This window comes from Cherax quadricarinatus, chromosome 27 (genome assembly GCF_038502225.1).
Source record: "Cherax quadricarinatus isolate ZL_2023a chromosome 27, ASM3850222v1, whole genome shotgun sequence".
NCBI lineage: Eukaryota > Metazoa > Arthropoda > Malacostraca > Decapoda > Parastacidae > Cherax > Cherax quadricarinatus.
Window position 1 is genome coordinate 25,700,166 of NC_091318.1, and position 25,784 is coordinate 25,725,949.

Consider the following 25,784-nt stretch of genomic DNA (forward strand, 5'->3'; position numbering starts at 1 on the left):
AGTACTTGAGCTAAAGATTTCCACCCTCCGTGGATTGTCTTGCATTGTTAAGATCACCTGTCTGCGATTGTTTCCATATACCATGAATTATAGAAAGATCCTAGACTTCACCTTACGAAAGCAGACAAAGCAGATGTGATAGCAATTATCGACAAGGTAGATTATAGGGGAAAAAATAACATTATTAGAAGACAGGGGAACTGACGTACAGGGGAAAAAATAACATATTATTAGAAGACAGGGGAACTGACGTGCCCCTTAAGATTGTTATCATTGTTATGGTAATTCCACGAGATATTGACGCTACGTGATCTATGATCGCTTCCACCAAGCTCTTCACAAACCTTAAAATTGTGATGAAAATGGTTTTGAAAACTGACAGGTTGAAGAATGAGGCACTCGTGCAGTACTTGGGAATCGTTGTTGAGACAAGTAACTGGCGAAACGTATCAATAAAAATTCCAGAACGTTGCACAAGTATCTCACTCTTCAACCTAAAGATTATTTATCAGAACTTCCTTGTTTGCCAGTACCAAATTCATCATGTTATTTCCTCTAGTTGGTTCTATCAAACTGTTTTAGTTGCACTCATCATGTATAAAAAATGAAACGGCAGAAGCGGCCCATGTGAGGCAGCCTCCGTCTGTACCCAGCTGGTATTTTTTCTCTCCGTCAGGAGAGATAAGCTCTACTGAGCTGGTCATCAGTATGATGACCGGCTCAGTAGAGCTTTTTGATCATGCGATCGAGACCTTTCCCTGGCTTACCTGTTCATCACGTTAAAAATAACACAAATACCCATCACAGCATGAAAGTGTTGATAGGCTCCCCTCCCCTACGTATTCAAAGTGGTATGTGCTCGGTTTAGTAAGTGGTGTAGGTGCTCGGGTTAGTCCTCTTGGTGTTATTAAGTACTTGAGAGGAACCGTGGTTAAGGTACTTAAGTTGAAAGTAAACCAGGTGGTAGTTAAGATATGGCGGTGACGGCAATGAAACACAAAGATAGTAATGATTAATAATTATATTAATTACGGGAGAGAAAATGTAATAGGTAACAGGTTAGGTTAGGTAAGATTTGTCAGGAAACAGGACAAGCGTTTCCTGACGCGGGTCTTAAGTCATATGATAAGCCAGTGGAAGGCCTCGGTCAACTGACCGAGGCCTTCCACTGGCTTACCGGCTCACCCGTCAAAAAATTATGGTTATTATAATCATTTCATCTTAGGTAAGAGTTAATGTAATTAAAGTGGGTGACTGCCACCCCCACATGAACCTCCCACACACCCACAACTACAAGACCAGCTCCTGTTAACCCCAACATAACCAATTCACCTACTGATGAACCAATGATGTCATCTAAAGGTCAGAGACTGACGTCAGGGTCATGCTGGGGTTTTAGAGATATATCAGACGTTTCAATAATTGGTTTAAATAACCATGAAATGAGAAAAAGTTAAGACTCTAATGAGATAAAGAAGCGTAAATTTTTTTTTTAAGTATTCCCAAGATGGCGATGAGTAGGTCACGCACACACACACACACACACACACACACACACACACACACACACACACACACACACACACACACACACACACACACACACACACACACACACACACACACTAAGACAGAGGTGGTGGGTAGGGGAGCAGTGCACGTGTGAGATTCATTCACACACACACTTGGGGAGATGATTTGTGTGTCATGCGTCATCCTGCTTGAAGACTGTCGGCACATACTCACATGTATGCGTACACATATCTACACATGCACGAAAAATCACATAAAATATAAACAGAAGAAGGCTACAGAAGACATGGACTACCTGCAGTTGTCAGATATGCAGATATGGGTCTTCAACCCCAGCAAGAACAAGATTTTGAAAACAGGGAAAGAAGAGAGAAGACCAGACACGGAATACTGAGTGGAAGGACAGATACTATAATAGTTAGATAAGAAAAGGACCCCGAAGGAAGTATAACACCAAGTCTATCACCGGAGGCTAACATCAGCCGATTAACCGCATCTACGATATACTTTAACCTCATACTCATTATCTGAACGTAGTAAGGGGTACAGATGCCTAGCAAGAGCTGCATTCGGGTACCTCAACAAAGAACCCCTCATGGTCATGTATGCGATGTATGTCAGATTAGTCAGAGTATGTAACACCAACATAGAACCTCAACCTGAGAAAACATATCCACGACTAAATAAAACTGAAAGCTTTTGCTATGAGACTAGTACCAGAGCTAGGAGAGTAGTCCAGGAGCAAGGAGGAATAATCTACCAATATAAACTAAACATTACAACACTAAAACAGAAGAGAACCAGGAAAGACATGATTAGGATGTACAAGATACTTAGAGTATTCGATATGGCAAAGACAGAATATTTGGAAGAAGACCGGGGACGATGGGGTATAAATGAAAGTAGAAAACGAAAATGTGTGATGGGTAAGGAGCAGAGAGAATGCAAATGAAAATTATAAAAAAAATTATAAGTAAAAAAATCCGCTTACGTGTCTTTCTAAACCAAGTAAAAATGAACCAGTGGGACGTAGGGCAAAATTATGTCAGCATAAAGGTTACAGTAAGTAAGCGGAGTGAGAAGCATTAGCAACGATGTATAACATCATACAGAGAACCAAAGTAGGTATGGTGCAGCCTGTATAAGCTGGCAACAGCCACGCCAAAGAATCGATGGTTAGAAAACTGGGCCCAAGAGCTTTAGCTCTTGGAGAATGTTACCTCGTGGTAACCTCTGGCTGGGTAAACACACACGATATACTGTGGATGTGAAAAACGTCGGGAAAAAAAAATCACGCAGTGTACAAGTACGGTGTTACGCAGTGTGTGGAGTGTTAGTTTACCTCAAGAAGTGTATTCTCAGCTGGTGGGTGGAGCACCAGCTCTCTCTTCATCCTTAGCGTCCTCATTCTAGTGGTAGTCGTATCTAGGACGTTTTTCAGCGTCTACTTGTTGGGAGGACAGCAATAAGACATCTGACACTAGGGAGGGATGCAGAAAGGTGGGATGGAGGAATTCGATATGTGAGGGAGTGAGTTATGAGGGGAAAATATATGAACATTGACTGTATCCTGTGTGTGTACTCGCTCAGCTGTGCTTCAGGATGTGCACTCCAGCTCCTGGTCCTGCCTATTGACTACCCATAGAGTGGTGTGGTACATTCCAAGCTGCTGGTGTTAGTTTATTTATCAAAGATCAATTGACGCGAGTCTTGGTCATATTAAAACCGGTTCAGTGTCTGATTAAGAACTTCCTAAGAAATTTCACTGCGAAAATGTTTGAATAACTGTGACTTTAACATCACATCAACACTCTACCAAATTCTTATATGGAGTTGATCTTAGGTATCTTCACTGCTCTGAGTTATCGTGGGAATAATTATGACGTAGACTTAATTTCTGGACCAGTAATGCCTAGGAATATTAGAAGGGCAGCAGTATTTACTGGATCCTGACTTGATGGTGGCAGAAGTCTATGTCAAAGTGGCAGTGCCTCCTGGCAGTGTAGCAGGTAGTGAATCGCAGATTTTAACAATTGATGTAATGTATGGAGTATAATTCCATTACCCCTCAACCAGCTCCTTCCGCTTACAAATCTTACTTTGTAAAAGTAATTCTTAATGTTGCTGTGACTCATTTGAGTGCTCGACTTCTTAGGCATTCTCCCGGCCACTTCTTGTCATACATTCCGTATTCCATCGTATCAAGTTATCACCATTATATTGATAGGAGAGCACTATCAATACGATTTCTGCCGGGGTAAACATATTTCTGCAGAGACGAGCCTAAGCTTTATTGGCATTATGTTCAATGATCTAGCCCCGGTCAGGCCTATTGGCCTGATGAGATATATGTTCCGTAGCTCGATTGGCAACGCACTCAGCTCACACACTGAGATCCGGGGATCGATCCCCGGTACGGGTGGAAACATTATACTTTCCAGCTCCCGCAGCCCAGCCTTGGGCTAGGCTTGTCTGGTGTGTTTGTGTGTGGATATATACTAGCCGAGTTTTCTGCCATTGAGCTGTAGCTCCCGGTCCTGCTTCTCAACCTCTGAATAAAGAAGTTTATCTGTTATGTGTAGACAGTGCCCCTTCACCGGATTTACACCGTAAATATAACTTTCAGCACTTATTTTTTATTATTTTTTGCTTACTATCATAGATACTGTGGCTGAACTCCAGCTCTTGGGAGTAGTTTTATGCCTCGGTTTTCCTCATATTAGTGGTTCTTTCAGTGGCACCACAAATTTAATAAGAGCACAATAAAACACTGGTCCATCGGCCAGTGTTTTAATGTGCTCTCACTGACCCTATAAACAAGGTGACCCTACAAAGCCAACTAGTTAATCCAGTATAAATCAATAAAACAAACTAATTAACCCATGATAACCGCACAAAATCAAGTAATTAACCCAGGATAAGTAAAAAAAAACTAGTAATGTAGTTAACCAACGATAACCCAACAAAACTAAGATATTAACCCAGGATAACCCAACAAAGCCAAATAATATGCATCATTTCCACTCTGGTCCTCTCCTTGGAAGTGAGGCAAAAAACCCAGCTGCTAGGTAACTACTTACTGCTAGTCAAACAAGGTCAGAAAGTGCAAAGAGACTTGCCCACACGTCTCGTCTCGCCCGGAAATTAAACTTGCGTCCCACAGTTTATGAAGCGAACACTACTGACCAACATGTCACGTTCTTACCTTGGTTTACTTACACGATGAATTGGACCTGTTATTATAATACCTCTGAACACGATTTTTTTTTAAATATATTTCCTAAATTTGTTTGTAATAGATAAATGAACTGGAGATATAAATCCAGACGTACTCCTGTTAACCCATTTAGGGCCTAGTTGCTAGGCGTTTGCGTATCCATATGCTCTTGCGCTGCCATCCACAAGATGGATGTGGGGTGCGTAATATACTAGCCACTTCGATGGCAAAATCTGAACCCATATTATATATATATATATATATATATATATATATATATATATATATATATATATATATATATATATATATATATATATATATATATATAATGGGATCAGGCAACCCTCCCAGTGCGACTGGGATGTATAGGGGTGCGCAAAGAAACGCATGTTGCTTTACCTGCTTTTCTGTCTTCGTGTTTGGCTTCCAGTGCATGAGTCAAGAAGATTGTCCCCGAACGCTTGAGAGACGTGGTAGGAGTTCAAGATCCCAGGTTTACTGAAGCAGCGATTCGGTGGGACACCCTTGCAGACTCCTCCAGTAGACCAGCTCCTCCCAAAAAACACAAACAGTCCCACTGGGACAAACCGATCATGGAAAAAATCGCCAACACAATGCTCACCAACGCTTCAGGAAAGGACAAAGCTCGTCTCCTGGCGGTGAAGGCACCACACTCAGGAGATTTCCTTTTAGCTGTTCCCAATTCCTCCCTAGGCGCTCGACTCGACCCACAGGCCATTCGAATTGGTGATGCTCTTCGTCTTGCCGCCACCATCCTCACCGAACATAGGTGTATTTGCGACAGGGCGACGGCTGATCAATTCGGACTTCATGGTCTCGTGTGTCACACAGCAGAAGGGAAGTATGCCAGACATGAGGAAGTCAATGACATCATAAAGAGAAGCCTCGCCACAGCCCGTTGCCCAGCTCAACGGGAACCCCAAGTGCAGAGGTCTAACGGAAGTCAAAAGCGTCCTGATGGGGCCACTATGCTACCCTGGAAGGATGGAAAGCAGATTGCCTGGGACTATACCTGTGTCGCCACATTGACAGATACCTACTTGCCATACTCCGTAACTGAAGGGGGTGGAGCTGCCAGCCACAGGAAGACCCAGAAGATCCGCAAATATGAAGACCTTCCCCCTTGCTATAACTTCATCCCAATTGGGTCAAAGACCCTTGGAGCAGGGGGCAAATGTGCTCTAAAGTTCCGCAAAGAGCTGGGTGAAAAGCTCATTATAGAAACCAAGGATCACAGGGCGACCAGCTTCCTCTTTCAGAGACTCAGTGTTGCGATCCAGAGAGGAAATGCCTGCAGCATTCTGGGCACGCGGCCCACCGCCTGGGAGCTGGACGAAGTATTCGAGATGTAGCTCTGAGTTGTTATCGATGTTGTTTTACTTTCAATTGTATTTTTGTAAATATTTTGTCAATTTATTTTGTGTTTAAAATATATATATTATATATATATATATATTATATATATATATATATATATATATATATATATATATATATATATATATATATATATATATATATATATATATTAAATATATGAACCTTGAGTTTTCCCTGAAGCAAGTTTATTCTTTTCTTTGAGGATGAGGGTCTCCAGGACAGTTCTAGAGGTGGGAGACGACCGACTTGTTGAAATATATATATATATATATATATATATATATATATATATATATATATATATACATATATATACATATATATATATATATATATATATATAGGTTGGTAGACAGCAACCACCCAGGGAAGTACTACCGTCCTGCCAGATGACTGTGAAACAAAAACCTGTAACTGTTTTGCATGATGGTAGGATTGCTGGTTTCTTTTTCTGTCTCATAAACACGCTAAGATAACAGGGATATCTTGCTACTCCTACTTACACTTTGGTCACACTTCACAGACACGCACATGCATATATATATATACATACATCTAGGTTTTTCTCCTTTTTCTAAATAGCTCTTGTTCTTTTTTATTTCTTCTATTGTCCATGGGGAAGTGGAAAAGAATCTTTCCTCCGTAAGCCATGCGTGTCGTATGAGGCGACTAAAATGCCGGGAGCAATGGGCTAGTAACCCCTTCTCCTGTATACAATTACTAAAAAAGAGAAGAAGAAAAACTTTATAAAACTGGGTTGCTTAAATGTGCGTGGATGTAGTGCGGATGACAAGAAACAGATGATTGCTGATGTTATGAATGAAAAGAAGTTGGATGTCCTGGCCCTAAGCGAAACAAAGCTGAAGGGGGTAGGAGAGTTTCAGTGGGGGGAAATAAATGGGATTAAATCTGGAGTATCTGAGAGAGTTAGAGCAAAGGAAGGGGTAGCAGTAATGTTAAATGATCAGTTATGGAAGGAGAAAAGAGAATATGAATGTGTAAATTCAAGAATTATGTGGATTAAAGTAAAGGTTGGATGCGAGAAGTGGGTCATAATAAGCGTGTATGCACCTGGAGAAGAGAGGAATGCAGAGGAGAGAGAGAGATTTTGGGAGATGTTAAGTGAATGTATAGGAGCCTTTGAACCAAGTGAGAGAGTAATTGTGGTAGGGGACTTGAATGCTAAAGTAGGAGAAACTTTTAGAGAGGGTGTGGTAGGTAAGTTTGGGGTGCCAGGTGTAAATGATAATGGGAGCCCTTTGATTGAACTTTGTATAGAAAGGGGTTTAGTTATAGGTAATACATATTTTAAGAAAAAGAGGATAAATAAGTATACACGATATGATGTAGGGCGAAATGACAGTAGTTTGTTGGATTATGTATTGGTAGATAAAAGACTGTTGAGTAGACTTCAGGATGTACATGTTTATAGAGGGGCCACAGATATATCAGATCACTTTCTAGTTGTAGCTACACTGAGAGTAAAAGGTAGATGGGATACAAGGAGAATAGAAGCATCAGGGAAGAGAGAGGTGAAGGTTTATAAACTAAAAGAGGAGGCAGTTAGGGTAAGATATAAACAGCTATTGGAGGATAGATGGGCTAATGAGAGCATAGGCAATGGGGTCGAAGAGGTATGGGGTAGGTTTAAAAATGTAGTGTTAGAGTGTTCAGCAGAAGTTTGTGGTTACAGGAAAGTGGGTGCAGGAGGGAAGAGGAGCGATTGGTGGAATGATGATGTAAAGAGAGTAGTAAGGGAGAAAAAGTTAGCATATGAGAAGTTTTTACAAAGTAGAAGTGATGCAAGGAGGGAAGAGTATATGGAGAAAAAGAGAGAAGTTAAGAGAGTGGTGAAGCAATGTAAAAAGAGAGCAAATGAGAGAGTGGGTGAGATGTTATCAACAAATTTTGTTGAAAATAAGAAAAAGTTTTGGAGTGAGATTAACAAGTTAAGAAAGCCTAGAGAACAAATGGATTTGTCAGTTAAAAATAGGAGAGGAGAGTTATTAAATGGAGAGTTAGAGGTATTGGGAAGATGGAAGGAATATTTTGAGGAATTGTTAAATGTTGATGAAGATAGGGAAGCTGTGATTTCGTGTATAGGGCAAGGAGGAATAACATCTTGTAGGAGTGAGGAAGAGCCAGTTGTGAGTGTGGGGGAAGTTCGTGAGGCAGTAGGTAAAATGAAAGGGGGTAAGGCAGCCGGGATTGATGGGATAAAGATAGAAATGTTAAAAGCAGGTGGGGATATAGTTTTGGAGTGGTTGGTGCAATTATTTAATAAATGTATGGAAGAGGGTAAGGTACCTAGGGATTGGCAGAGAGCATGCATAGTTCCTTTGTATAAAGGCAAAGGGGATAAAAGAGAGTGCAAAAATTATAGGGGGATAAGTCTGTTGAGTGTACCTGGTAAAGTGTATGGTAGAGTTATAATTGAAAGAATTAAGAGTAAGACGGAGAATAGGATAGCAGATGAACAAGGAGGCTTTAGGAAAGGTAGGGGGTGTGTGGACCAGGTGTTTACAGTGAAACATATAAGTGAACAGTATTTAGATAAGGCTAAAGAGGTCTTTGTGGCATTTATGGATTTGGAAAAGGCGTATGACAGGGTGGATAGGGGGGGCAATGTGGCAGATGTTGCAAGTGTATGGTGTAGGAGGTAGGTTACTGAAAGCAGTGAAGAGTTTTTACGAGGATAGTGAGGCTCAAGTTAGAGTATGTAGGAAAGAGGGAAATTTTTTCCCAGTAAAAGTAGGCCTTAGACAAGGATGTGTGATGTCACCGTGGTTGTTTAATATATTTATAGATGGGGTTGTAAGAGAAGTAAATGCGAGGGTCTTGGCAAGAGGCGTGGAGTTAAAAGATAAAGAATCACACACAAAGTGGGAGTTGTCACAGCTGCTCTTTGCTGATGACACTGTGCTCTTGGGAGATTCTGAAGAGAAGTTGCAGAGATTGGTGGATGAATTTGGTAGGGTGTGCAAAAGAAGAAAATTAAAGGTGAATACAGGAAAGAGTAAGGTTATGAGGATAACAAAAAGATTAGGTGATGAAAGATTGAATATCAGATTGGAGGGAGAGAGTATGGAGGAGGTGAACGTATTCAGATATTTGGGAGTGGACGTGTCAGCGGATGGGTCTATGAAAGATGAGGTGAATCATAGAATTGATGAGGGAAAAAGAGTGAGTGGTGCACTTAGGAGTCTGTGGAGACAAAGAACTTTGTCCTTGGAGGCAAAGAGGGGAATGTATGAGAGTATAGTTTTACCAACGCTCTTATATGGGTGTGAAGCGTGGGTGATGAATGTTGCAGCGAGGAGAAGGCTGGAGGCAGTGGAGATGTCATGTCTGAGGGCAATGTGTGGTGTGAATATAATGCAGAGAATTCGTAGTTTGGAAGTTAGGAGGAGGTGCGGGATTACCAAAACTGTTGTCCAGAGGGCTGAGGAAGGGTTGTTGAGGTGGTTCGGACATGTAGAGAGAATGGAGCGAAACAGAATGACTTCAAGAGTGTATCAGTCTGTAGTGGAAGGAAGGCGGGGTAGGGGTCGGCCTAGGAAGGGTTGGAGGGAGGGGGTAAAGGAGGTTTTGTGTGCGAGGGGCTTGGACTTCCAGCAGGCATGCGTGAGCGTGTTTGATAGGAGTGAATGGAGACAAATGGTTTTTAATACTTGACGTGCTGTTGGAGTGTGAGCAAAGTAACATTTATGAAGGGATTCAGGGAAACCGGCAGGCCGGACTTGAGTCCTGGAGATGGGAAGTACAGTGCCTGCACTCTGAAGGAGGGGTGTTAATGTTGCAGTTTAAAAACTGTAGTGTAAAGCACCCTTCTGGCAAGACAGTGATGGAGTGAATGATGGTGAAAGTTTTTCTTTTTCGGGCCACCCTGCCTTGGTGGGAATCGGCCGGTGTGATAATAAAAAAAAAAAAAAATACAGCATATGTCCTAAGTTGGGTCACTTAGTAATCAAATTAATTTTTGAAGGAATGGAGGGGTAAGCCAGTGGAAGGCCTCGGTCAGATGACCAAAAGCACCAGCTGCGGGTCATCATACAACTTAAGGCCCGTGTCAGGAAACACTTGTCCTGTTTCTTGACGAATTTTATCTAACCTAACTAAACATTACGAGATTATTACGCTTTTATCGAAGCAAGTAAAGAGTAGCCAGAGCTAGGAGGTGAACCGGGCGTGTGGAGTGTGAAGATGACAGGTGGTGAGGGAGGGCCAGGGGAGGCCAGTGTTATGTTGATGTTTCAAGAGAGAGAGAGAGAGGCAGTAACAGTTTACTTGACCTTTCTCTTTCCCTTTCTTCTCCTTCTTCGTCGTCCACTTCCTTCTCCCTCCTCTTCCTCTTTTTTCTTCCCGCTGTTCTTCCTCTTCTGCGTTCTCATTCTTCTTCCTCATCTTTCTACCTACTGTTCTTATTTCTCTTTTTGTTTTTTCCTGTTGTACTTCTTCCTCCTCTTCCTCTCCTATAGGTTCTGCCACTTTTTTTCTCCTATTCTCTCGTCATACTCTTACTCCCTCCTTCCTTTTATTTTCCCCCTCCAGTTATTGTTCGCTTTGCTCTACTTCCTCTTGCTGTAACAGAGGATACAGTGAGGTGTCTTCTTTAATATTATTGTTAATTAACAGTTAAAAAAGGTCTAAATACAGGCTTCCTGCCTGTTAAATAAAAGCCTATATATAGGCTTCCCGATTGCTGAGTAAAAGTCTAAACAAAGGCTTCCTGCTTGATGAATAAAAAAGATTCTTCACTGCTAAATAAAAGTCTAAATATAGGCTTCCTGGCTGCCGAGTAAAACACTAAATTAAAGTTTACTGCCTACTAAACAAAAGCCTATATAGATAAACTTTCACCTGATAAGTAAAAGCCTACATATAGGCTTCCTGCCCGCTAAAGAAAAGCCTACATATAGGCTTCCTGCCCACTAAAGAAAAGCCTACATATAGGCTTCCTGCCCGCTAAAGAAAAGCCTACATATAGGCTTCCTGCCCACTAAAGAAAAGCCTACATATAGGCTTCCTGCCCACTAAAAAAAGAAATAGCCTACATAAAGAAAAGCCTAGGCTTCCTGCCCACTAAAAAAAGCCTACATATAGGCTTCCTGCACACTAAAGAAAAGCCTACATATAGGCTTCCTGCCCGCTAAAGAAAAGCCTACATATAGGTTTCCTGCACACTAAAGAAAAGCCTACATATAGGCTTCCTGCCCGCTAAAGAAAAGCCTACATATAGGCTTCCTGCACACTAAAGAAAAGCCTACATATAGGCTTCCTGCCCGCTAAAGAAAAGCCTACATATAGGCTTCCTGACTACTAAAAAAGCCTACATATAGGTTTCCTGCACACTAAAGAAAAGCCTACATATAGGCCCACTTACATATAGGCTTCCTGCACACTAAAGAAAAGCCTACATATAGGTTTCCTGCCCACTAAAGAAAAGCCTACATATAGGCTTCCTGCCCACTAAAAAAAGCCTACATATAGGCTTCCTGCACACTAAAGAAAAGCCTACATATAGGCTTCCTGCCCGCTAAAGAAAAGCCTACATATAGGCTTCCTGCACACTAAAGAAAAGCCTACATATAGGCTTCCTGCCCATAAAAAAGGCCTACATATAGGCTTCCTGCCCACTAAAGAAAAGCCTACATGTAGGCCTCCTGCCAGCTAAAAAAAAAAGGCCTTCATAGGCTTCCTGCCCACTAAAGAAAAGCGTTTATATAGGGGTCCTGCCCACTAAAAAAAGGGCCTACATAGACTTCCTGCCCACTAAATAAATGCCTACACATAGGCTTCGTGAGAGTAAACAAAGTCTGTAGCTGTTGAGGCTACACAAAAATTTAAAATATACGAGTTTCTCACTCAGTAAAATAACATAAATGTATTTATTGTAACAGACGCTTTTATTACTTAAAAAAGTAAAGTAAGTGCCTTTATTATCATAAATAGCTTTACTATTTAAAGAGCAACGTTGCTGTCCTTATTGCAATATAAAGTTTTACCACTTTCAAGAGGTCAGTAACTCACAAGTGTAATATAACACAACAAATCATTAATAAATATATGATGTACATGAATGGTATATAATACTGACAAGATGAAAATTAGACATATGTGCAACATCTGGCTATCTTTATTGTAGACGTTTCGCCATCCAGTGGCTTTATCGATACAAATTCAAAAGATGAGGAAATCAGTCCCTCAGCTGAGGGACTGATTACCTCATCTTTTGTATATAGTTCTATTGTCTTATCCTGGAATTTGTATTGATAAAGCCACTGGATGGCGAAACGTCTACAATAAAGATACCCAGATGTTGCACATGTGTCTAATTTTCATAAATATATGATGATATATGAAGTATAATAAATGAGTGACGCCGAAATGCTGTTGAAGGCTGTGTGCCTCGACCCAATTACACCTACCTCGGCTCATATGTGATGCATTAAATTCTTAAATGTTTATAGTGTTTATATACTGTAATGTAAATACAATGTATAGGAAACATGAAGTACACCTCTTATAACCCCTGGTTGATCCTCACTCTTCTCTTTCCCCTTTCTCACATATCTATGATATATCTTATACCTGTACTTATTCTCCTTCTTCATTTTCTTCTCCTTCTCCCTCTCATATAATCCTGGTTTATATTTCCTCTCCTTATTCTCTTCTTCGTCCCCTTTCTATTCCTCTTCTCCTTCCCCCTTTCATATACCCTTGTTTTATATTTCATCTTATTCTCCCTCTCCTTCTCTTTCTCCTTCTTTTCTTTCTTATCCTCATATACCCCTGTTTTATATTTCATCTTCTTATTCTCTTTTCTTCTCCTCCTCCATCTCATATGCCCCTGGTTTATATTTCCTCTTTTCCCCTCTCCTCATAACTTTTGGTAATAATCATAATATTCCACTCAGCCTCGCACATCAAAAATTAATCTGAGATCTATACAGAAAACTCACCAGGTATTCAGTAAATGTATCGCTGAGGTTTATTTGGGGTTTAATTGCTCTCAGATAGAAAGGTGAATCTCATCTTCAGAGCGCCTCAAAAACTGCGTGAAATTTGGATTTATAAGAGTTCCAGATCCTTTACGGATTAGGTTCCAAAGATGTTCCTGGCTTCAAAGAAATGCATTCATGACGGGATGTGTGTGTGGCAGAGAAACAGAGAGAGAGAGAGAGAGAGAGAGAGAGAGAGAGAGAGAGAGAGAGAGAGAGAGAGAGAAAGACTCAGTCCTTCACAGCTGAGATCCAGGAACGGGATTCCAAGATGTACCAATCCTCTTCACATGGATTCCAATCCCCTCAGATGCCACTGGATCGTGCAGTAGTGGAGGCCACACTTGCTGTATGCACCCAGGCAGAATTTTCAACCACTACGATAAACCTAAACGGAAAAATGTCTGAATATTACATGCAAGTATCGATTCAGTGGTTGAGGTGTAAGTGGGGAGACTAGAGGGGAAGAGCGGGGAGACTGGACGAGACTGGAGAGATTAGAGGGAAAGATTAGGGAGACTGGAGACTGGGAAGATTAGAGAGGAAGACGGGATTGGACGAGACTGGGAAGATTAGAAGAAGACCAGGAAGATTGGACGAGACTGGGGAGAATAGAAGGGAAGACCGGGGATACTGCAAGAGGCTGCCACCTATGATATTCAACTAGTACCACTACTACTATTATACTACTACTACTACTACTAATAATAATAATAATGACTATTATTATTATTATTAGTATTAGTAGTAGTATTAATATTATTATAATTATTATTATTTTAATATTTTTTTTATTGTTTGTATTTGCTTCTATATAAAGCGCTAACTCCTCTTCCCCCACACGAATCTCTCACTCTCTTTTTTACACAGAGTTTGACAAGGTTAGGTTAAGGATCCCTAGCTTTATTGACAAGCTATTTACAGGTTAATGATTCTTAACTTTATTGGCAAGCTAAGAGCTGTTACCTACATCAGCTCATTTGAAAGCATTTTTATTGTTATGAGACATACAAGTAGGGAACAGGATGAAGTTGGAGCCATCTGTGGGCCAGCATTTTCATCTGATCAACTGACTTTATCTCGCTGACATCATCTCTCTCTCTCTCTCACTCTCATTCACTCTCTCTCTCTCTCTCCTCTCTCTCTCTCTTTCTTTCTCTCTCTCTTTCTTTCTCTCTCTCTCTCTCTCTCTCTCTCTCTCTCTCTCTCTCTCTCTCTCTCTCTCTCTCTCTCTCTCTCTCTCTCTCTCTCTCTCTCTCTCTCTCTCTCTCTCTCCTAACAGACCACTCCGCTATTGTTTAAAGCAAATGTTGCAGATGTATACAAGATGGGTGCTCACTGTAATCAATGTGAGGAGGAGGAGGAGGAGGAGGAGGAGGAGGAGGAGGAGGAGGAGGAGGAGAAGGAGGAGAAGGAGAAGGAGAAGGAGAAGGAGAAGGAGAAGGAGAAGGAGAAGGAGGAGTCATGTCTTCCCTGGCTCCTCCTCCCTGGATTCGCCACTTAGGTAGCACTTTAAACAATCACATTCCACTTACTTCGGTTATAAGTATCATAAATAATAATTATACTCTTTATATAAGTGGTACATCACTGACCTCATTATAATTCCCTTCTTGTCAAAGTGTTAACCTAAGGCTATCTATGTGGTAGCAAGTGTTGTATCAAGGAGTGAGGAGGTGGCTGGTGCACCCTCACCTCTCTCCAGGTATGACACAAGGCAACGTAGCAAAAACAACAAACACACAAACACAATGTCCTACCGTAGCATAAAAATACATTAATTTATAACTGGTTAAAGAAATAACTTAACATCTGTTTTTATAATAATAATGATAATAATAATAATAATAATAATAATAATAATAATAATATGAAAAACCACAGCGTACTCGATATGGAAGCTGTCAATATATATATATATATATATATATATATATATATATATATATATACTGTACGAAGAAGAATTACAATTATCCAATGTGTTAAGAAAGTGAAAAACTTAGTAAAGAATATTATAAGCTATCATACATAGAAAAAATATATATGTTTTATATTAATAATGTAGTAATAAAGAGGAACAGGTGGGTGAGAGAACAGGAGAGGAGTGGCTGGTGCTGGCGTCACTGACACTAGACGTAATGCTTCTGTAATGACTAAAGTTACCTTAACGTAAAGTGCAGCCAAACACAATTAACATCATTATCTTACCCTGATAGACATGGCTGGTGTGGCTACAGGCAGCAGGAGCAGGAGCAGCAGCAGCAGCAGCAGCAGCAGCAGGAAGCAGCAGTAAGCAGAAGCAGACGGAGGGAGATTGGTGTGTGGGTGCCAACCTCCACCATCATTACGTGAGGTGATGGCAATAACAGGCTAGAGGATCCGCGAAGCTCTTCCCTGAACACTCCCTTCACCTACTCCTCTCTCCCTCTCCCCTACTTTCTATCTCACTCCCTCTTTCTCCCTCTCACTGTCTACTGTCTTACTGTGGAGAACTCACGGGTCATTAGTGACCGTCAGAGACTTGCTTGCCTCAACACACACTGTAAACAACTTGCTATTTTCAGTGTTATTGTCATTGTGAATCTCTCACATAACAAACTAGAGGTCAAAATCATCCTTTAGGGTGAAGTATAGGAGTTACCTCATATTCTTGCGATTTTCAGCTTATAAGAAACCCACTTGCGATTATATTTTAACTTACGTAAATATAATGTTTACCACACCAAGGTTGACTCATTTGATGCAACAGGCAAGCACGTCTTGCCCAGCCTCTCACGGCACTCTGTCACGGTGTTGACCTCTGTAATGCTGATGTGCAAATTGTGTTGACTTAATTATGTGCTCTATACACATACTCAAATGACAGGCCACCGCTCTACTAATCAGGGCAACGACATCGTCAATATGAGATCCTCAAACCTTTGGCAAACTGTGATTTTGGAAACACTGCTGAGGCTACGACCTGCGGCCCATACTGTGGCTTGTTTAAGAGATCCTTAGTGAAGGTGGCTCTGGCCTAATAAGTAGAGTGGTGGGTGGTTATCTGCCTTACCACAGTTCGAATCTCTAGAGAAAAAAACTTTGGTTTGTTACAAGCTTGTTACGTTACTGCAGCTTACTGAGGATGTAAGAGGACAAGATCGAGAGTCTGCCCAAGTTGTGTCACGTGAATGGATGGATGGATAGATGTTGGATATAGCAGACTCTCTCTCTCTCTCTCTCTCTCGTTTCCTTACCCCTTGGTCATCACATCCTCCTCTCCCTCTGTTCCTTCTTCCCCTCAACTATAGCAAAGCTTTATTTTTTATGCTTGTCTCCTCATTATCCTAGCTTAACCCTCACTTCCTTTGTCTCATTTCAATGTTTACATTATCCTCACGTTTTAGCTTCTCTCTATATATGTTTCTCTCCCTCTGTAGCCATCTTTCTTTTTTAGTTTTCCTTTATCTTCCCTCAGCATTTCTTCCTCTCCTCTCTCTCCCTATCTATCCAACCTCTCTACATCCTTTTCTTCTTTCAGCCCTTTCACTCATTTACTTCCCGGTTTTTCACCCCCTCTCGTTTCTCCCCCTTTCATCCTCTTCTATCCTTTTCTTCCTTCCCTCCACTCGCTCCTTCACCTCTCGTTCCTTCATTTCCCTCCCCTCCATCGCCCTCTCTTCCTTCCCCCCACTCTGGCAGAAGCATCACTCACAGCAGCTGGTCGATATCATTACACCCACTTCCTTCTATTTCAAACTTTCAATTTTCAATCTGCCGTGCATGCCTTATTGGCATGGCGGCCACCAGATGACAAGTGGAAATGCTTCAACCGTGGAAAATTAAACGCCCAGGACCTGCGCCAGCTTCTCCGTGCTGTAACTAATGATAGTATTACTATTTTTCTAGTATACCATCGCAGACCTATTCCTAGTTATTGCTAGTTGTTCTTGTTAATGTGTTTGTTAGGTAAATAGCGGCTGAGGTGTTAGGTAAAAGGACACAAGTGCAACTAATGTGACATTTTACTGTGGCAACATTTCGCTCTCCAGGAGCTTTATCTAGCTTTATCAAGGCTTGATAAAGCTCCTGGAGAGCGAAACGTTGCCACAGTAAAATGTCACATTAGTTGCATTTGTGTCCTTTTACCTAACATATTGTCGGTAATTCTATCAACATTAATACAGCGGCTGAGGTGGATCTTATGTGATGATCAGCACAGTGAATGGCTAAGAGCGTCGTAAGAATTAGTGTCGCTGCTAAAATTGTTGTGGCAGTGTCGCAAGGTGTACTCGCCTATTTGTGATGACAAGGGTCCAGTCGTAGCTCTTGGCCCTGCTTCTTCGCTGGTCGTTTCTAGGTCCACTCTTTCCCTGCTCTCCAAGAGCGTTATCGTACCTCTTCTTAAAGCTTTGTATGGATTCTGCCTTCACTCTTGTGTGTGTGTTAAAGCACTTGGCTGTTTTATATGGTCGATTCTGGCTCTTACTAGTAGTGTTGTTGTTATTTACTTCTTTCTTTTCTTCCTTCTTTCTTACTTTCTTTCTCCCTTTCTTTTCTCCATTATCTATTATTGTTATTATTATTATTATTTACTGCCATCCTTCTCGCTGCTCCTCCTGCAGCCTGCACACCGTGAGAGGTCACCGCCCAATGACATTGGGAGGTCACCGCCCACTGACACTGGGAGGTCACCTCCCACTGATACTGTGGGAGGTCACCTCCCACTGACACTGCGGGAGGTCACCTCCCACTGACACTGTGGGAGGTCACCTCCCACTGACACTGTGGGAGGTCACCTCCCACTGACACTGTGGGAGGTCACCTCCCGCTGTCGCTGGTGAACTCTGACCTGAGTGCCGTGTCATGCTTGTGAAAGATTCAATGTTCTTGCTGCCACGCCCTGAAGGGAGGTGCTGCCTTGATGGTGCTAAGGGCGGGGCTCTTGATCTAAGGAACTGGATTTACCCTCCCCCTCCCTCGGATCGAACATGAATGCCCATATGACTCCTACGGGTTTAGGGATTCCCTCTGATTAAAATGAATGAGGCCTCACGTTAGCATTCATTTTGTCGTCTGAGTATATTGTGTGAGTCTTTCTGGAAGACACACACACACACACACACACACACACACACACACACACACACACACACACACACACACACACACACACACACAGTGCCTGTAAACTGGGAAAGATGACAGTGTGGTTGCGATATATAAAAAGGAAAGAGAGACGGGGGGCGGGGGGGGGGAGAAGGGGGCCAAGAACAGCAGGCCAGCATTTCTAACAAACTGATAAATTAGACACATGTGAAACACTTGTGTATCTTTAATGAGGAAACGTTTCGCCACACAGTGACATCATCAGTCCATACAAAGGGGAACGGTGAAGAACAGGAAGAGTTTGAGGTAATCAGTCCCTCAGCCTTGAGTCGATATAATTAGCACATCAATCTAGAAAAGAAAATAGCATATGTGAGAAGAAGTGGCTTATATACTACTGTAGGCAGGAGAGGTGCAGCAGTCGTAGGTGGTATCACATCTGACCAATATGGAAATAGGTCATGCCCAAGGGTTAGGCAAGTGAAAAATTCCCTTTATTAAGATTCTGAGATGTTGCTGTGTCAGACAGGAATGTAGATGAATGGTTCAGAGAACCGACAACTGTCAGTTCTCTGAACCATTCATCTACATTTTTAACAAACATCCAGTCAAAAGTTCAGGAGACAGCAGTAACGGTAAGTATACTAGAGCACTTGGAGAGAAGGAGATTCTGTACTGAAAAACCAGCATGGATTTAGGGGTGGAAAATTCCCTCTTACAACTCGGATGGAGTTCTACGACAGAGTTACGGAGATGAAACAGGAAAGACAGGGATGCCTGGATTCCAGCTTCTTAGACTGCATAGAAGCATTTGATACAGCACTACACCAGAGATTAATCCAGAAATAAGAGGAACAGGAAGGGTTAAGAGTGTTTCAGGTCCAACAGTACCTGAATGATGAAACCCAGAGAGTAACAGTAAGAGAAGAGACGTGAGAGAGTAACGCCGGGTTCTGCAAGAATCACTACTAGGACCGCTACTATTCCTAATATATGTGAACGACCTACCAGAGAGGATTACATCTTTCGTCACACAAACACACATGAATTGTGACTCGACCCCTGCAACCACACATATAGGTGAGTACACCCATCTTAGAAAATGGGATTACAAGCCACGATGATTTCATCCCTGACAGAGTTTACCTTGGAACTATGACTCGACCGCTATAAACACAATTAAGCGAGTACAGCTAGAAGACTGTCAACGTTTTAAACACATGAAAAAATTGGACGGGCCATAAATTACAGAACCAACCTCACCGAGCAATCATAACTTGACTGACATATGCAATCATTTACCAGTGAAACACCACAATGTTTTAAAACACCACACTGTTTTAAAACACCACACTGCTTTAAAACACCACAATGTTTTAAAACACCACAATGTTTTAAAACACCACACTGTTTTAAAACACCACACTGTTTTAAAACACCACACTGCTTTAAAACACCACAATGTTTTAAAACACCACAATGTTTTAAAACACCACACTGTTTTAAAACACCACACTGTTTTAAAACACCACACTGCTTTAAAACACCACAATGTTTTAAAACACAACACTGTTTTAAAACACCACACTGTTTTAAAACACCACACTGCTTTAAAACACCACACTGTTTTAAAACACCACACTGCTTTAAAACACCACAACGTTTTAAAACACCACACTGTTTTAAAACACCACAATGTTTTAAAACAGCACACGTTTAATACTAACGACATATATAATAATTGGTTATAAATGACCATTATTTTTAAAGGGGTGGACCGGTAAGCCAGCGGAAGGCCTCGGTCAGATGACCAAAGCTTCAAAGGCGGGGGTCATCATCTGACTAAGACCCGCGTCAGGAAACACTTGTCCTGTTTCCTGACAAACCTAACCTTCCATCAGTATACCTAACAAATATATCTATCGCCTGATAATTCACTCTTACCAGACTCCAAATTATTATATTATAATCAAAGAAAGCGCTAAACCCCAGCCTCCAAATAAAATAACGAAATTACGCAACTTTTTCCATTTCATCCCCTAGTTCGTAGATTAATTTCGTACTCGTTCACTAGGATTAGTAATGCCAACATAAATATGAAAACTTATAGGAAAAAAAAAAAGGTGGGCCTCTGGTTCAAACGTAAGTAGCAGGTCTTCCATCATCTCCGAACCCCCCCCCCCCCCCACTTGACATGGAAGAACCCGGTGATAGTATGATCATGCACTCTGATTCAGGTTCAGAATGGAACTCCATATTTTTTTCAGAAATTCCCCCCAAATGAACACTATCACGTGCCTTAAATATCATATGCAGACGGTGTCTCGACACAAGAGTAATCCTACATACCGTACAAACTACAAATATAGCAAAACACTTGTAAAAAAAAATGTATATAGACCACCAGCATTGACGTCAGACATTATCAGAATCTTGAACGAATTTTAAGAAGCAAGATTGCTAAATAAATGAAATCACAACAACTGCACAGCCCAGGGCGGTATGGATTTAGAGCAGGTCCCTCCTTCCTCATGCAAATGCTGCACCATAACATGGTCTTGATTCCTGAATTTACCGGACAAAAAAAATGGCGGATGCAGTGTACACAAACTTTGCAAACGTCTTCGACAAGTGTGATCATTGTGTAACACTGGTCTCAGACCAGGCCTCTTCAATTCGAAAGAAAATGTTACTGGAAACAGAACTGTCAACAAACGGGTGATGAAGACATAATATACATGTTACTGGAAACAGAACTGTCAACAAACGGGTGATGAAGACATAATATACAAGTTCACTTCAGAATTTTATCACCTGATAAAGTTCTACCCTGAGCGAAAAGTTGATTCAATAAAAGCGTGTTCTATAGCTGGTGTCTTCCTGTCAGGCCCTGATCCACCGGGAGGCCTGGTCATGGACCGGGCCGCGGGGGCGTTGGTCCCCGGAATAACCTCCAGGTAACCTCTAGGTAACCCAGAGGTAAGGACTTACGCCTGAACGTTCTCTTAACGAAGACACAGGAGAGCTGAAGGGTGTGCCTTACACTGCTCTCTGGAGGTTCTGCACACATGGCTCCTCTCAACTTTACAATATTAATACATGTACTGAATTCTGCTGAATATTTTACACTCCGGACTCTCTGGGCGTCACCTTACTGAGAATCTTTATCTATGACACACCTTTCAAGGGTTTCGAGAGTTTTCCTACTCCCGCCTAATTAACCAGGCTGTTGCTGCTGCTGTTGGCAGTTCCAGATTCATTACCTTTGGACACAATACTGTGGTGATCCATTTATTTATATTTAATATTTGCTGGGCGGAGCAGTCAGCCAGCGGAAGATCTCTGTCATATGACCAAATGCCCCAGTGAACTCGTTACAATGTTAAGACTGTCAGGAGACAACAACCCACTTATCCTGACACAAGGAATGCCCCCCCCCCACCCTCATTCAGCACTACGCAAGAGTACCAGTGTACTCTTGTCCCATAAACTGTTTAATAGAGTTGTGTTCCAAAGAGTCCAAGAACTTCCAAGGAATCCAAAATGCTCTAAGGAGTACAAAGTGTTTTATGGAATACAAAGTATTTCAAGGAATACAATGAGTTCTAAGCTGCCAAAGCCTGTGTGTGTGTGTGTGTGTGTGTGTGTGTGTGTGTGTGTGTGTGTGTGTGTGTGTGTGTGTGTGTGTGTGTGTGTGTGTGTGTATTTGTGTGTGTATTTGTGTGTGTGTGTGTGTGTGTGTGTGTGTGTGTGTGTGTGTGTGTGTGTGTGTGTGTGTGTGTGTGTGTGTGTGTTTGTGTGTGTGTGTGTGTGTGTGTGTGTGTGTGTGTGTGTGTGTGTGTGTGTGTGTGTGTTTGTGTGTGTGTGTTTGTGTGTGTGTGTGTGTGTGTGTGTGTGTGTGTGTGTGTGTGTGTGTGTGTGTGTGTGTGTGTGTGTCTGTCTATGTGTGTCTGTCTATGTGTGTGTGTCGGTCTATGTGTGTGTGTCTATGTGTGTGTGTGTGTGTGTGTGTGTGTGTGAGGTGTACTCACCTAGTTGAGGTTGCAGGGGTCGAGTCCAAGCTCCTGGCCCCGCCTCTTCACGGGTCAGATTTGACTTTTGATGCTATGTCGTTGTGTGTGTGTGTGTGTGTGTGTGTGTGTGTGTGTGTGTGTGTGTGTGTGTGTCTATGTGTGTGTGTCTATGTGTGTGTGTCTATGTGTGTGTGTGTGTGTGTGTGTGTGTGTGTGTAGGTGTACTCACCTAGTTGAGGTTGCAGAGGTCGAGTCCTAGCTCCTGGCCCCAGTGTGTGGGGGTGGATGTGTGTGTGCTCACCTAATTGTACTCGCCTAATTGTAGTTGCATGGGTCGAGACTCAGCTCCTGGCCCCGCCTCTTCACTGAACGCTACTAGGTCTTCTCTCTCCCTGCTCCATCTTAAAGTTATGTATGGTTCCTGCCTTCACTACATCGCTCGCCAGACTGTTCCACTTCCTGACCACTCTATCACTGAAGAAATGCTTCCTAACATCCCTGTGGCTCATCTGAGTCTTCAGCTTCCAAGAGTGACCCTTATTTCTGTGTCCCCTCTCTGGAACATCTTAGTCTCTGTCCACCTTGTCTATTCCACGCAGTATTTTGTATGTCGTTATCATGTCTCCCCTATCCTTCCTCTCCTCTAGTGTCGTCAGGCCGACTTCCCTAAACCTTTCTTCACAGGACATTCCCCTTAGCTCTGGAACTAACCTTGTCGCAAACATTTGCACTTTCTCTAATTTCTTAACGTGCTTGATCCGTTGCGAGTTCCAAACTGGTGCTGCATACTCCAGTATGGGCCTGACGTACACGGTGTACAGTGTCTTGAAAGATTCCTTACTTAGGTACTGGAATGCTAATCTCAGATTTGCCAGGTGCCCATATGCTGCAGCAGTTATCTGGTTGATGTGTGCTTCCGGAGACGTGTTTGGCGTTATACTCACACCAAGATCTTTCTCCCTCAGCGAGGTTTGCAGTCGTTGGCCACCTAGCCTATACTCTGTTTGCGGTCTTCTTTGCCCTTCTCTGATCTTCATGACTTTGCATTTGGCAGGGTTGAATTCAAGAAGCCAGTTGGTGTCCAGCCTGTCCAGGTCTCTTTGAAGGCCTGTTTGATCCTCGTCTGATTTAATTCTCATTAACTTCACGTCATCTGCGAACAGGGACACCTCTGAGTCTATCCCCTCTATTATGTCATTCACATATACCAAAAATAGCACTGGTCCTAGGACCGACCCCTGTGGGAACCCGCTCGTCACAGGTGCCCACTGTGATACCTCATCACGTACTATGACTCGTTGTTGCCTCTGTCAGGTATTCCCTGATCCACTGAGTGTCCTTCCCGTTATATGCGCCTGATCCTCTAGTTTCTGCACTAATCTCTTGTGAGGAACTGTGTCGAAGGCCTTCTTGCAGTCCAAGAAGATGCAATCAACCCACCCCTCTCTCTCGTCTCTTACTTCTGTTACTTTATCATAAAACTCCAGAAGGTTTGTGACACAGGATTTGCCTTCCATGAAACCGTGTTGGTTGTCATTTATACTTTTGTTCTGCTCCAGGTGCTCCACCACTCTCCTCCTGATAATCTTCTCCATGCTTTTACATGCTCTACACGTCAGTGACACTGGTCTGTAGTTTAGCGCCTCTTTTCTGTCTCCTTTTTTTAAAAATGGGAACTACATTTGCCGTCTTCCATACCTCAGGTAGTTGCCCAGTTTCAAAGAATGTGTTGAAGATTGTCGTTAACGGGACACACAGTATTTCTGCTCCCTCTCTAAGGACCCACGGGGAGATATTGTCCGGTCCCATTGCCTTTGAGGTATCAAGGTCACTTAGCAGCTTCTTCACCTCCTCCTCAGTTGTGTATGTCATCCAGCACTTGTTGGTGTATTCCCTGTTGGTGTCCCCCTCTGTCCTGTCTTCCCAGAGTTCTTCCTGTCTCCACTATGGATACTTCCTTAAATCTCTTGTTGAGCTCCTCACATACCTCTTGATTGTTTCGTGTGAGTTCCCTACCTTTTACTCAGCCTGTTCACCTGGTTTTTGACTGTTGTCTTTCTCCTGATGTGGCTATACAGCAGTTTCCGGTCAGATTTGACTTTTGATGCTATGTCGTTATGTGTGTGTGTGTGTGTGTGTGTACTCACCTAGTTGAGGGTGCAGGGGTCGAGTCCAAGTTCCTGGCCCCGCCTCTTCACTGGTCGCTACTAGGTCATTCTCCCTGAACCGTGAGCTTTATCATACCTCTGCTTAAAGCTATGTATGGATCCTGCCTCCACTACATCGCTTCCCAAACTATTCCACTTCCTGACTAATCTGTGGCTGAAGAAGTACTTCCTAACATCCCTGTGATTCATCTGTGTCTTCAACTTCCAATTGTGACCCCTTGTTGTTGTGTCCCATCTCTGGAGCATCCTGTCTTCGTCCACCTTGTCAATTCCTCTCAGTATTTTGAATGTCGTTATCATGTCCCCCCTATCTCTCCTGTCCTCCAGTGTCGTCAGGTCGTGTGTGTGTGTACTCACCTAACTGTGGCTGCAGGGGTCGAGACTCAGCTCCTGGTCCCGCCTCTTCACCGACCGTGTGTGTGTGTGTGTGTGTTTTACAACAGTGTTAATTCTCAGGAACTCTATCAACGTCAGCAAAAAGAATATCAAAGATAACAAGAACACGAGCAACATGGACAGCAGTAACAACACAGACAACAAGAAGAGCACTCTGCAACAAGCTGAAGAGTGCAACAGGTTTCATCATGCCGAGTGCAAATAGGAATGGGAGAGAGAGAGAGAGAGAGAGAGAGAGAGAGAGAGAGAGAGAGAGAGAATGAATATATAAGACATTCATCTTGATACATACATCACAGACGCACTGATAATAATCCAAGTGCGACACACCACCATCGTTCAACTCACCATTAAGCCATCAACGGAGTCTCCCGTTAATGTAAACAAAGATTAAACACCACCTACAACACACACACACGAGTCAGTAACACGCTCACTTAATTTACCAGGTAACACCAGAATGATGGGTAATTTATCCCGAGCGAAATTAACTCTATAATTAGTCAGCCAGTGGTTTTATAGACAAGTTAATCTTCATTTCAGGCGACGTTTGGGCATGTTGTCCCAGTCATTAACAAGCCAGTGGGTTAGTTCATTAGGGATGATCAAAGCCTATTGACTGCACAAGGGTCATTAAGGTCTCAAATTACTTGTGCACGAACGTCAAGGATAGTTTAGCCCATAACATAACGATTAAAGGTAAACTCATTATACAAACACACACACACGCATAAATATATATATATATATATATATATATATATATATATATATATATATATATATATATATATATATATGCCCACCTCTAGGCGTATAATATTTCCTATTAATGTATATATAATGAGAGGTACACACTTGTCAGTACATATATATATATATATATATATATATATATTTTTTTTTTTTTTTTTTTTTTTCCTCTTGAAAACTACCAGGATCTATTGGTAATTCCCATATC

General features: G+C 42.1%; 1 protein-coding gene across 2 annotated transcripts in view; it reads right to left on the minus strand.

The window, feature by feature from the left end:
• LOC128691132 (SLIT-ROBO Rho GTPase-activating protein 1) overlaps positions 1-25,784 on the minus strand; it is a 609,659-nt gene that overhangs the window by 526,168 nt on the left and 57,707 nt on the right. Inside the window, exon 1 of one of the 2 annotated variants that reach the window (XM_070089122.1) lies at positions 15,367-15,970. The exons of the other annotated variant lie outside the window; for it this stretch is intronic. Coding sequence (XP_069945223.1) covers positions 15,367-15,378 — 12 coding nt within the window. The 5' untranslated portion in view covers positions 15,379-15,970. Of the gene's footprint in view, positions 1-15,366; positions 15,971-25,784 lie in introns of those variants that run through there. 2 annotated transcript variants of the gene reach the window in all.